Below are 14172 nucleotides of genomic sequence, written 5' to 3'. Positions count from 1 at the left end.
GAGCCGCGGAAAGTGGATCTATAAAGAACGGGCGCAGTCCGCCGGGCCGGCCGGGCCAGACAGACGCTGCTGCTGTCGCTGCTGTCACGTTTGATGCGGATACGATATGCAAATGCTGCGTGCGTGGCGCTGCGTGAGCCACAAAGACTGCTGCAGTTGCACGTCCTGGGAGCCAAGGACGGCGCGGGGGTGCACCGAGCTCACCCAGCGGGCGGCGTGCCAGGGAGACACGTTTAGTCCGGCTGTTAGCTACAAACTAGCTCGCTGCCTCCAAAAGCCACTGGTAGTCCGACTGCCAGCTACAAACTAGCTCCCTGCCTCGCCACACTGATAAAGTTGTCGTGCGTCGCACTGCCCCGGTGTCTGGCCAGGTAATTAAACTAGCCCCATCTCTCTCGTCGGGTCCAGCCAGAGCCAGATGGTGTCAGGCGACAGACAAACCCGTCGGCGCAGACGCATGCCATGCGGCCGGGCAATGCCAAGGTCCTGGGTTCGAATACCGGCGGGGGGCGTGACCGCTGCGCTTTTGAGCCATTTGCAGAACTACTAGGAAAACACTACACTGGCGAAACGCGTCAGCACCCAAATTGAAGACTATAATTTATGGGGCTCGCGGTGCCCTGCGGCCTGCGGGGCTCTAGCGGGGCGTGCCCGGCGTTCTCGACCTGGTCAAGGCGCCCCGGCCTGCCGGCCTGCTCGACATTGCCCCGGCTGGCGGCAAGCTGGCGGCAGGTGTTGCCTACCTTGGTAATTGTAATAAATAGCGGAACTTCCAGCGGCGTGACCACTTACTCTTCGTTTGCCATAACAAGCGAAGACTTATTCAGGCATAAACAGCAGTTTTCTTCGGGGTACACGAGGAGTGTTTTGCTTGGTTTTACTCAGGAGGAGCGTCTCTCATTGCTTTCAAATTTGGAAGCAAATCCTCACAAATTCCACATCCAGTGTTATACTCTGTGTTATATCCGGTGTTGTACTCAGTGTTATGTCCGGTGTCATATCCTCCATGCAGGCGTACCCAATCAGAGCACTTCAAGCGACAGCGACTTGCATGCCCAGTGCCCAGTAGATCACGAACCTTTCGCACAACAGATTAAGTCCACACGATTGCCTGGTTGACGATAGTACAGTATATTGATTTCCTCGCGGCCAACTCTGCCCGCGGGCAGGCGCGTGGTCAGCACCGGGGGTGCGTTACCAATCAATTACGGTTCTACTGGTGCCCATAAAAAAAAACTAGAGAAAATAATACGCTTTTTAAAATTTGTTCCGCTTAAGTGATTATAGACACGCAGCGTTTAAATAATAAAAATGGACCTTGTATACAGTTGTTCCTTAAACCAGCAAGGAAAATTGTGAACGACAGGGCCATTCATTCCATTTAATTTACACAAGAAGGAGAGAGGGTCTTGTCCTTTGATAATAATTGCTTTCATTTCATCGCACTGTGTGCGTCACCAGAAAAGGCTAATATCTCTGATCCTACAAAATGGTATCTTTGGCGTCGAAAAGCGAAGTTAGTCGCCAGTAAGACCGGTCCATTCATAAAAGGCAGGCACAGTGTAAGTGCCACACGCTGCGACTCGCTGCGACCCGCACTGCGAGGTGAAGCACTGGCACGCAGTCCGTTCGCACGCAGCAAAACTGTCAGAGCAGCTGCAGTGTCCGTAGTATTAGCAGTACCAGCGGCAGCGCACCTCACACAGTTAGCGGTTTCCATCAAACTTTCCGTGAACTGGTCGCAGTTTTCCGACGGGGGCCTGTTTAGTTTTTTAATGCATCATTAGAGCGAGCCTGGAAGGTTTCCGGCGTAAATATTTCAATTCCAGCTACAAAAAAGGGTCATTCCTGCAATGAATAAATAAATAAAACCGGCTTTGGTGTCGACGCGGGCCGCGCCATCCCTCACACGCCGGAAGGAAACCCAAATCCATCTGCATCATTAGTGGCATAAACGGGGTGTTGGCGCCGAGCGCGCCGAGGCGGTAAAGCATGGCATTTGGTGGGTGGCGGCGGCCGGACCGCAATTCATTAGGCCAGAACCGGAGCTGGAGACTTGAGGGTCACGCCAGGAAGAGAGAGACGGAAAGGCTTGAATTGTTGTAGGCTTCGCAAAGACTGTGCCATTGAACCCCAGGTCTGCCATAAATTCTTTCGACAACCGAAACGCGGCACCCGTGAACCAGATTAATTGGTTTGACTATCATTTTCTCGTTTTGGGGATCATTAGCAAACAAAATAACTCCCCGGGGAGCATAATCGTTATTCGCAGGACCCGCTGATTGAGATGTTTGCTGGCCGGTGATTATAGACACCATGTTCACACTTTCACAGAGTAGCCCATTTCTTTGACCGTTTGCGCGGTAAAGTCACGTGCAGCCTTGCCCGGGAAGTGGGTCCACTGCGCAGGGTCGAACCGGAAGCGGCAAAGCTATCTAGCGGCAAAACGTGGCGCTTTTAGACAGAAACAGGAGCGGTCCGCGGCGCTGAAGTGATGGAGGAGCGGCTTCGCGCCCCAGGGTCGGGTCGGGCACGAACCCGCGGCCACCAGCACTCTGGCTCCGAAAATACTGTTCCGACGCTTTATATCTCTCTCGTTTCCCTGCGGAACGCCACACGAGCGCGACGGAGACAAGGCAATACTACAGAATCAGGCGGCTGGCCCAGGCCGGCAACCTAACCTCCATAAACCGACGCGTGCCACTCAATTAGGAGCAATAAGCCAGCATTTACATGCACCCTGTCCTCACTCGGACCTCAATTTAGACATCAGGCACGATGGTTTGATTACACGGCTCGGGAAGGATGGCCTGTCAAAAAACGGTGGACGCGAAAACGGTTTTTGGTGGTGTCGGAAGCTCAGGGAAGTCGGCAAAGACAGGAATCGTGTGGCCGCGCTTCGTCGTACCGCTGACAGGCAGCCTTGTGGGAAGCCCGGCGCTCTAGTATTGAAAAAATATAATTAATGGCCAACACTGCAGGCCACCACTACATCGACACCCAGTAAGTCTTGGACTTGCTGTAGGGACTCGATCCAATTCAAAACACCTGTTGATTCTGGGCGATTTTATAAAAGGATTATGTTAAGGGTCCAAACCAAATCTCCAATGTTTCAGATAATCTTCGCAGGGAGAGAATCAACATTTCGCGACTCCCCCCTTCATTGTGTGCGCCTACTGGTGTGCAGGTCAGCCAATCGGCCACCTCCAGGAATATCCCCGACTTCGGCCATGGTGTAATTAGCAATGGGCCCGTTGTGTTTGGCCCGCGTTTGGCCCGCGTCCGGCCGCGTTCGGTCCGTAAATGGGGTCTTGTTACGGCCACAGCCGCGTCATGCACAAGGGCAAGGGCACCGACACCAACATGGGAACAATTCACACGGAAAAATTGCAAAGATTTCGCGAGAGTTTTATTTCGAAGGATAAGGTTTGTAAGGGTCAGCGTTGCAGTGACCGCTGCGAGATTCTGACGTGGCACAGTGCGTCAGCTCGCGTCAGCCGCGAGCCACGCACGACATCATAAGAGGCCGTTAAAGTGGCGGTAAAAACAACACGTCTGGCCGCCGCGAAATGAGACATAGTTCAGCTGCTTTGGTCTTGATTAGAGAAAAGGGGCAGCGGGAGTTGGAAACTTACAATCGGAGCCGGGCGAGAAGTCCAGCATGCAAGCAACTCGACGCTTCGGCCCCGCCCGACCACACCCCGAATGTCGCACTCGTCCTTATCAGCAACATGCAACGCCCTTGGCAAGGCCCTCTGCACAACAAGAGGAAAAAACGTCCGCGGACGAATTGCCGAGATGTTTTGTCAGAGCACGAGGCGGTCGGACCCACCATGCAGACAAATTGTCGACGACGGACAGTTTATGGAAGGTCGAGTTGTCGGGCGAGCCGCGGCGTCGCGCGGGGAGGGCGGTCAGGTGGCGACGCGGACCACGCTTACACTAGGCGGGACACATGTAAACGAACGAAGTGACGATCCGGTACACCAGAGCCTGCGCGAGGTCTTAGTGAAATCAAAACGGTCACTGTGGTCATCTATGAAAAACTTAAGGACTTAGACCCATGTCTTGAATTCCAGCAAAATAAAAGCGCGAAACAACGCGGAACGCAGCACTCATGCTTTATGAACCGTGTACGTTGCATCACGCTATCGCGGTATCTTCGTACTTCTTTTCGCGTCGGCGGCCATGCGGCCATGCCATGCGGCTGTGCAGCAGGGCGGCGTGAAGGAAGGCCCCCGGGCCCGTACGCCTGCCGTAGGCCTCCTGCACAGTATCACTGGAAATCGGTGCCGGGCGAAACGGTCCAGCGAGCGCGTCGGCGGGGCGAGGCCTATCGGGCATCAATCACACATTCAGCAGATTTGGGCCGCCGTCCTTGCCTTGATTCCTTCCGTTGCAAAAGGCGGACCAGAGCCATGCCAGAGCCATGCCAGAGGCCGCGCGGCGCGGAATGGGTCGCCGATTGTCAGCAGCACTAAGAGCCTTAAGAATCGCAAGAAAAAATACAAAGCCAATTTGAATGAAAAAAAAAAACCTTTTCAAAAATGTAGGCATACAAATGTATCAGCCGACGGAAAGGCGTGTTGCTGTCCACGGTTTCAAAACAATAAAATAGCGACGATTTGAAGTTGTTTTTGGACCCGGACAAAGCACCCCTTTGTTTGGCGCGCGCCTTGTCGAACACGCCGACGCTGCGTCGCGACGCTGCCCTTGGGGTGTGCCGGCCACACTGCGCCCCGCTGCCCTTGAGACGGGCCAAAATGCATCCCGCATCAGGTGATGTCCAATCTGAGCGTCCTGACCAGCACCCTGCTGCAGCCCGCGGCGTGGCGCGGCGTGGCGTGGCGCGGCCAGCAGGACAATATACACGGCTTCGTGACACGGAAACCAAATAAACGCGTTCTGGTCGTGCCTGCGGCCTGCGGACATGACAGTGTCGACGTCCCAAACAAGGCTTTTTCATACAAGTGCACTCGGACGCACACGGCTTTCGACGCTGTGACTCATTACAGTGTCGAAGAACACGGCGGACAAAAAGGGAAGCCGGTGACTGGAGTTTTCCACGTGCAAGGCGAGCAGTCTGTAAACTGGAATGCCTGGCAGCTTGCGGCTCGCCTGCGGCCATCTGCATTCCGAGCCCAAAACAATAACGTCCCTGGCATTGAGGCAGGCTGGCTGGGCCAGGCTGGGCCTCGAGGACGGGCTCCACGGACGCGGCCACCAATCTGGCTCTCTCGATCAGAGCAAGCAGTGCTACACAGCCTAGGACCGCCCCGCCCTGACGCGCTGGCGTGTCCCTGGGGGAGACACGCACACACACAGGCACACGCATACACTCACAACCTCCCGCGCATTTCTGACCGCGCGTTCCGAAAACCGGAAACCGCAGCCGCAGTTGTGGACACGTTCCTTTTCCAGCGTCCTTACGATTCTAAAAAAAAATGGCTTCGTGTGCGTACGGACAGCAGGGCTTGAGGAGGCTTGCAGGGAAGGGCAGTTTGTTGTTGTTGTTAGGAGAGGCGTGTCCCATCTGAGGACAACGGGCCACCTCGATCAGGTTAATGGCATATTGACTGACGTCACAGTAAACTTCCCATCAAGCCTTCAGGGGCCGATACGTTCCTTTGCGAATGCAACAACAAACACACTGTCGCCGTTTTTCTTCCGTTTCTTTCCTCTGGAATCATTTTGAAAAATATTTATTGAAGCTCGACCCGGAAGCACATCTGGCCCACTAACACGGCGTTTTTAGCTAATTAGCCACAGAAAAATGGAGGGGATATCCCAACACGTTAGCAAGTGCAACACTGCGTTAGTACAAAAACAAACACTTCGTCCGGAGCAGCGACGGGCCGCTTAAAACCTATCCCAAAGTAACGATCTCGTGGACGGCTTCTAATCGTTGATTTGAAAAATGCCCATCCATATCGTAAAAACGGCGCTGTGCTGGCCGCGGCCGCCCTGGGGCTGCGGGGCAGTGCGTCGAGCCGTCGTTGCCGCCCGGTGGGCCAGGCCATTGGGCCAGGCCCGTGGCATTCCGAAAGTTGTTTACTCTGTCCCTCTCGCACCCATGCGGGATACCTCGTCAGTGCGAGAGAGACGGAGCGACGAAAAGGAGTCGCGGAACCAGCATGCTGTGACCGCCTTTGGCCAGCCTATAGATTGCCGTTAATTGCGGGGTTAACACAGCACTGCAGCCTGCACCCACTGCATCAACTGCAAGGCCGACCCAGAACATGTCCCTGCTAATTAACCTCATCCTGGACTTCCCTGCACATTCTTAGCAAAACGAAACGCTGCGCCCTCCTCAAACGTAGGGAGTAAGTTACGACGACGCAGCTGTACGAAGTTAGTGTGATTGATCTGCATATGAATGGCGCTTCCCGCGCGACAAGGCGATCTAGTTATTTGTGGAAGCCAACTAAACACAGACGCTGAGTTATAGCTCCGGCTATTACCCGAGAAGCGACATCGATCAAAGGCCCTTGCAGGACATTAGCGATGCACGATGCACGGCCCCGCTACCATATCGTGTTGATGGAAACGCACTCAGCACTCGTTTTTTAGGCGCAGAGTCCGCGGAGCAGGGGCACACAAATCTAAGGAATTGAAAAAGCGGTACGAAGGGAGAAGCTAACATCAAGACAGCGAGTCAAGTCGACTGACGTGAGTGGTAGCCTTTGAAAAAGTTTCATGTCTCCTCAGTCTCTGTGCAGCACACTCATTGTAGTTCCCTGGATTTTGCATCAGGCAGCACAAAACCGAAGGCTTCTCCCGCTTTTTGACCGGGTTCTGGCCAGCAGAAGGTCTGCATGTCCAGCCAGGGCTCCAGCCAGGGTTCCTGGGCCGTCGGGTGGGGGCGTCTGGAGGGGGCCCTGACAGGCGCCGCCCCGGCCAGGCCAGACCAGGGGGTCCTCCCCGGGGGTGGGGGCAAGCCGGGGCAAGCGCGGGCAAGCGGCGGTGACAGTGTCCGGCGGTGGCTGCCTTGTATATAAGCCGCAGCCAGCTCACCTCCTGTGTCCAGTAGTGTGTGTGTGAGTGTGTTGTGTGCAAGTTCTCCCTCAGTCCTCAAGATGGCTTTCAAGGTAAGGCGCCCAACGCCCGCACCCTAGCCGTAGTGGACGCCGCCCAGTGGATATACTTTCGGGCCCCAAGACACCTGGATTCAGTTAAACAAGTGGTGAACCAGTTACCAGCGTAACCGTGCCGTCATATCAGATACGATGTGGCCGGCCGAAAGTGACCCTCTCCAACCGGATTTGCAGTGAAGCCGTGTAGAAAGTGAATTTTGGTCCTGCCGGCGCGGCTGAGCCTGATTGAAAAAGGTGCCGCCAGACACAGCAAGACTCAAGCTGGAATTACTGAACGTTTCAAAATAGGCAAACTGAGCGATGTGGCCTGAAGTGCAAGTGAATCTCGAAAGACTAAACAACATAATAACATGTGGATAAATGAGACCAAAATTTAGTGCATTTAAAAATGTTGTTTTAAGTGACAGTATCATGTAACAATGTTTTTCACTTTTGTTATATTGAATTATGTTTTTTTTTAAATTAACTGTGCACTAAGTTCGCGATACCTTTTGATAAAAACTGTTTGCTTTTTCTATTTCCCTGTAAAATAACTCTAAAATGATTTCACGCCGACGCGTTGCACTGCCAGCCGGTAGCCAGAGCGCACCGTGTGACGGGACAGCTGTGACACTGCGACGGTCATGCGGCGTGTGACACACGGCCGTGACGACGCGACGTGTAATCACCGGTATCGGGGCGATCGGCTAGTGCGTGACTGTTTGAAATATGCAGCCAGTTAGTTGTCATCCAGGGGCCGATTATCGTGATCGGTGCCGTCGGGCCCGTCGGGCCGGCCGGGTCGGGTCGCGGGGCATTTTAATTCGAGTCACTTGCCTGCAAACATGGCCGGCCGGGCTGCAGGCTGGAGCGGCCCACGCTCTATTAATAACTCTTTGACCAGACGGGCGATCCTTAAATGGCGGCGGCAGACCGGCCGCCGAGGCAGCGAAGCACAGCGAAGCAGGGCAGTGCAGCGCCAAGGCCAGCGCCGGCAAGGCCGCCGACGCCAAGGCCACGCGGCCAAGGTCACACCGCCAAGGCCGCCGCGCCTGCCGCCCTGCCGAATCGGGTTTCTATCGGCCTGGCCCTTGGCCCCGACCTGGTGGCTCCAAAGATAGACATGTCTTTTAGGGGTCGATATTTGTTCTACTTGGTACCAATAAACTTGAAAAACGTGCAAAGGCCGAAATATTTGACCGGTTAGGCACTTTTTTGTCACTCTTGCACCCCATGACGATGATCGTTCTCTTGTCTGCCCACAGAACCTTGTCGTCCTTCTCTTCGCCGTGGCGGCTGTCAACGCCGGCGTCATCGGCTACGACGCGGCCCCCGCCGTCGTCAAGACCATCGCCCCCGAGCCCTACGCCAACCCCGAGTACTCGTACAACTACGGCGTGCACGACAGCCACACCGGGGACATCAAGGACGCCCAGGAGAGCCGATCCGGCGACCACGTCGTCGGCCAGTACTCCCTGGTCGAGCCCGACGGCACCAAGCGCATCGTCGACTACACCGCCGATGACGTCAACGGTTTCAACGCCGTCGTCCGCAAGGAGGGAGTTGCGGTCCACGCCGCCCCCGTCGTCAAGGCCGTCGCCCCCGCCGTGTCTTACGCCGCCGCCCCCGCCGTGTCCTACGCCGCTGCCCCCGCAGTGTCCTACGCGGCTCCCGCCCCCGCTATCGTTAAGTCCTACGCCGCTGCCCCGGCTGTGTCCTACGCTGCTGCCCCTGCTGTGTCCTACGCGGCTGCCCCCGCCGTGTCCTACGCCGCTGCTGCGCCCGCCATCGTTAAGTCCTACGCCGCCCCCGCAGTGTCCTACGCCGCGGCTGCCCCCGCGATTGTTAAGTCCTACGCCGCCCCCGCTGTGTCCTACGCCGCTGCTGCCCCCGCGGTCTCCTACGCTGCTGCTGCCCCCGCGGTCTCCTACGCTGCTGCTGCCCCTGCCATCGTGAAGTCCTACGCCGCTCCCGCTGTGTCCTACGCTGCCCCCGCTGTGTCCTACGCCGCCCCCGCTGTGTCCTACGCGGCCGCCCCCGCCGTCGTCAAGTCGTACGCCGCTGCCCCCGCCGTGTCCTCATCGTACATCAGCCAGTCTAGCTCCTACGGCTACGCCGCTGCTGCCCCCGCCGTGTCCTATGCCGCTGCCCCCGCTGTGTCCTACGCCGCTGCTGCTCCCGCTATCGTCAAGTCCTACGCCGCCCCCGCAGTGTCCTACGCCGCTGCCGCCCCTGCCATCGTCAAGTCCTACGCCGCCCCCGCTGTGTCCTACGCCGCCGCCCCCGCTGTGTCCTACGCTGCTGCCCCCGCGGTGTCCTACGCTGCCGCCGCCCCCGCCATCGTCAAGTCGTACGCCGCCCCCGCTCTGTCCTACGCCGCCGCCCCCGCAGTGTCTACGGCGCTGCGTTAGCCGACCCCAACTGCCGCTACGGCCACGGCGCTCCTCTCTACTAAGCGCCCCTTCGACCGACCCCCGGCCCGCGACCCCGATGTACATAGTTGGCTCCGACCCCGCGCGTCGGGCCGGGGGATATTCCTGCGAAGTCTCGTCATCGCTTCACTCGCCATCCATTCACCACCTCACGCGTTAACATATTGCTAACGCCATCACCTCGCCCACCATTGTCAGAATACTGTATTTATTTATTTATTCTGCCATAATGTGTCCATCAGGGCAAAATAAAAGAAAATACAAAAGATACAGAGTTGAGTCTCATTGTTCCCACTGTGTGTCCATGTAGCACCAGGGGCACCGGCGCTGTGAGTGTTTTCCTTTCGCCTCGCTCCGCCCCGTCCGTGATGTATGTAAAGTTGGTGGGCCGGTCGGCCTGCAGGTGTTGCCAGTGGACCAGTTTCCAAGTCAGCAGGGCACGGTCAGGGCATCAAAATCAAGTTACGCGCTAGCGCGTCACCGGCCACTACTATCTACAGGTTAAGACACTCTTCGTTACATGCCTGACATTCCGTACACAAACCTTCACAAAAGAATGAAATAAAAATGAAGAGCCACTACACCGCGACCTTGGCCGGCAAAAACAAAAATACTTACCCTCCGCGCGTCTCTACCACCCCGGGAGCACGAGAATCAAATTAAGGTCCATTGTGACTAAGTGCTCGCTCGGGCCATACACAGCTCGAGTAGCCGCGCGCGGCATTGACCGCGTAGAGCGCAGCAGTGCGGCAGCGCGGCAGCGCGGCGAGGGAGGAGCCGGTTCTCACCGATACACATTCCAGCCGCAAACTGGGTCGAAATGCTCGTGACGCAATTCTCAAATGAATCTTCTCGTTTTGTGTGCGGCTCTAATCTGATTCGGAAAGGGATTCGTCTGGCCGCCAGTGAGGGGCGGGGCGGGGCGGGGCCAGGCGAGTGCATCACCGAAACGGCCCCTGCTTTGGGATTCGCCGGTCGGCCGCAGCGGCGCTCGATTTATGTCCAAATTGTTTTTGCCGTACATGGCGCGGACACTGTAACCAGGGCAGCAGAAACAAGTTTCCATCTACGCGTGCGCCAAAATGGACGATATTTGGAACAAACGAATGAAACGGTCCGTTGGAGAGATGTTAAGTGTTCAGTCAGGAGCTGTCTTCTTGTCGAACGAATCCAACAAGGCACAGCTATGCCGTTCGGGACGTTCGACACGTGGAAACAAAACAATGCTGCCCACCACGCGGCACGGCGCGGCACGGCGCGGCTCGCCGAAGGCCTCTGACTCAATGCGCGCGTCCATCATCGTCTGCCGGTCCGAGGGAAGCGATTTCAATGAAGGGAAGCAATCAAAACGGGCCGCGGGGCAAGCGGACACACCTTCTCGCTCGCACTCACGGGTCGTGCCGTGTTGGGGTGCGAGGTGCGAGAGAGACAGAGCGACAAAACAGCTTGCAGAGGTTGAGCTCTATCCAGTGCATCCGGGACGCGACCCCGGACACGCCCCCACACTGCAAAGCACTGCAAAGCCAGGCCGACTTCCGTCGCGCTAAAGACACGCGTTTAACCGGCCTGCCGTGTCACACACACACGCGCGTACACACACACGGCCGTGACCTTGAAGAAAACAGCAATCGCAGACTTGCGATTTCAGCTCGAAACCAAGCTCTTCCCTCGCATGTCGGTTAAAAGCGCCATTAGCGTCACCGTCTCGGATGCGCGCCGACCGACCGGCAGCAAGCGCGGTCCCGCCGCGTTACTGGGGCAGCGCGGCGCAAAGGGTAAAAATAAAAGCGCTTGCCATTCCTCGCTACCCTTCGAGACAAAACGACCAAAATTCAACGGGCAACACTTTTTGTGCGACGGTGCGTGTGTGGGACACTGTGGACCAGTTTGGCCGCGCGTTCGTTTTCTTTTGGCGCGCGCCGCAGCGCCGCAGCGCTGCAGCGCCATCTAGCGGCGTCCTGCGGGACCCGCCAACGACCTTGCCGCCCCTTCCAAACTGGTTCAGGCGACCCGCCACAGAGGGCGGCACTGGTGTCTGCGCGCAGAGGAGGGAAATACGGCGGCCAAAATCGGCGAGGGTTTGATACAAAACGGAGGTTAGCGCAGAAAAATGGTGAATTGAAAGGAAAGAAACAAACGGTCATGACAAGCACGTCCTCTATTGAGCGCAGTGCCGGCTTCCTCCCAAGGCCGCAGACCCGATTTTCGCGCATTCGAAGCACGGCCTGCGGCGCGTGCGAGCGCGTGCCAAGGCGATTTCAGCCCCTTGCGCTGCGCTAGCCGGAGGGACGCATTGAACAGGCCGACTTCACTTGAACAGCAACGAACCAAAATGGTCTCATCGTCTCGTAGAGCTAGCCGTGGCGCCAGGCATGGCCCGGCCCCGGCCCCATCCCGCAGACGTGCAACTAAACCAACCTTTCGGAGGCGCGCTAGGAATGCAGCCAGTGACGCGCCTCGCGGCGGACGTGTAACAAGCCCCCACCCCGCCAAACATTTTAAAGCCCCCCCCAAAAAAAAAAAAAAAAAAAAAAAACGGAGTGATAGGTAGTTGAGTGCGCGATTCATACATGGCACTTACAATTAAAAAGTAAGTCACAGTTTGAGTGTCATTTCAGGCCTGTGACATGACGGACGCGGGAGCAAGGATTGTAACATTGTGGGCGCGTGGGAAGTGAATACGGGAAAGTGCATCGAGGATGAAAAATTCACCAATTTGCCCGAGCTGATTGGGAGAGGACGAAGAAGACAAAGAAGACGAAGAAGATGAAGATCGACGGCGGGAGAAGACGCACTAGGCGTCCGCCCTGACCCGGCCGACGCGGGCTGCCGGCGCGCCATGCCACGCCCCTCCTAGTCTATAAGAGGGGTTGCAGCGGTGACATCGCGACGCAGACATGGAGCGGCAGGTGAGCTGGACTATCGCCCCGGACGACACGCCAGTGGACACGCCCGGGGGCGACGTCGTCGGCCGACATGCAAACAGTGCTGCCACTGGCCGCCAGTCCGGACGAGCAGTCCGAGTGCCGCCTGTTCAAGTTTGCCCGCTGCAGCAGGTGCTGGTGTTGCTGCTGTGCCTGGCGCCGGCGTGCCGGGCCGCCAACCCGCACTACCAGTTCAGCTACGGCGTGTCGGACGCGTCCACCGGGGACGTCAAGACGCAGACGGAGACGCGCGTGGGCGGTGCGGTGCAGGGCTCCTACACCCTGCTGGAGCCCGACGGCACCACGCGCACCGTGCACTACACGGCGGACGACGAGCATGGCTTCAACGCCGTGGTGCAGCGCGGCGGCGCGGCGCACGTGAGTACAGGCCTCGCAACGCCTTGCCGACAAATTTCCCAGTGTGTGAGGAGAAGGGGCTGCACCAGATGCACCACAAGATGGACTCGGACTATGGATGAATAGTGCTTCGTGCATTACTGTAAGACCTTTCACAGTGAACATTTAGAGACACCACGCTATTGACACCACTTTCGTCCGCAGGGGCAGCTGGGCGGCGCGGCGCCCGTCGTCTCGCACCACGGGCTGGCCGTCAACACCGTGAACTACGCCGGCCAGTCGGCGCACGGCCTCGCGCTGGCGCCCTACAACCAGGGCGTGGCGCTGCCGGCACTGCCCTACGCGCAGCCGCTGTCCTACGCGGCGCCGGGCGCCGTCCCAGCCGCCAAGGGCTACGTGGCGTCCTCGTACGCGTCCACGCCGGTGGCCGTCAAGTCCTACGCGGCCCACGCCCCGGCCCTGGTGTACGCGGCGCCCGCCTCCACCGCGCACTACCAGACGCACTACGCGGCGCCGGCCATCGCGCCCTACTCCAGCGCCGTCCCCGCGCACTACACGGCGCCCGCCTTCAAGTCGTACGCCCCCGTGGCGCCGTTGCTCGGGCAGTACGCGCCGCCACCGCTGGCGTATGCCTCCGTGGCGCCGGCGGTCAAGTCCTACGCGCCCACCGTCCCAGTGGGCTACGTGGCACCCTCACTCGGATCGCACTCCGCTCTGCCCCTGGCCTACGCACCCGCGTCGCCGGCGGTCAAGTCGTATGCACCTGTGGCGCCCTCGCTGGGGTCCTACTCGTCCATACCCCTGGCTTACGCACCCGCGTCGCCAGCGGTCAAATCCTACCCACCTGTGGCGCCCTCGCTGGGGTCGTACTCGTCCGTACCTCTGGCTTACGCACCCGCGGCGCCAGCGGTCAAGCAGCACATCGGCCAGGTGCAGTCCGTGCTGCCGACGTCGTACTCCTTCTCCAGCTTCCCCACGCACTACGCCACGCCGCCAGTGGTGCTGCAACCCGGCGGCCTGGGCCTGGGGACGCAGCTGCACACGGCTGACGACAGCCAGCAAGTGCTGCTGCCCTCACACCGATAGCGCCACCCAAGACCGTCGACCCTTTATCTCAAGGCCAACGAAACCAAAACGGAACCTCGCACCGCTACAGCGAAACGTCCTCAGTGAGAAGGAGTCTGCACACGTTACTATTCATTAGTCAGGGCCCGGAAGGCAATATATCCTATTTTTCCTGTGCTTAGAATACATAAAGACAAGTCTATTGTGATGCCGGCTCATTCAGGAAATGAACCAGCGCTTAAAAATACGGAATAAAAAAAAGTTCCTTGAGCCCACTTGTAGAACACGGGAAACTGACCTTCCCTGTCGCCTAGACGTTTC

The 14172-nt window shown here is 57.8% G+C and overlaps 2 protein-coding genes across 2 annotated transcripts in view; one reads left to right on the top strand and one right to left on the bottom strand.

Moving 5' to 3' along the window:
- Positions 1-14172, bottom strand: part of LOC117652469 (neurobeachin-like protein 1) — a 203738-nt gene that overhangs the window by 60983 nt on the left and 128583 nt on the right. The gene's annotated exons all lie outside the window — the stretch shown is intronic.
- Positions 6980-9775, top strand: LOC117652472 (cuticle protein-like). Its single transcript, XM_034397420.1, has 2 exons — positions 6980-7088; positions 8339-9775. Exons 1-2 carry the CDS (start codon positions 7077-7079, stop codon positions 9482-9484), a joined length of 1158 nt encoding a protein of 385 aa, XP_034253311.1. The 5' UTR covers positions 6980-7076; the 3' UTR covers positions 9485-9775.

This window comes from Thrips palmi, unplaced genomic scaffold (assembly GCF_012932325.1).
Source record: "Thrips palmi isolate BJ-2018 unplaced genomic scaffold, TpBJ-2018v1 HiC_scaffold_7, whole genome shotgun sequence".
NCBI classification, from domain to species: Eukaryota; Metazoa; Arthropoda; class Insecta; order Thysanoptera; family Thripidae; genus Thrips; species Thrips palmi.
This window is presented reverse-complemented; position numbering and strand designations above follow the sequence as displayed.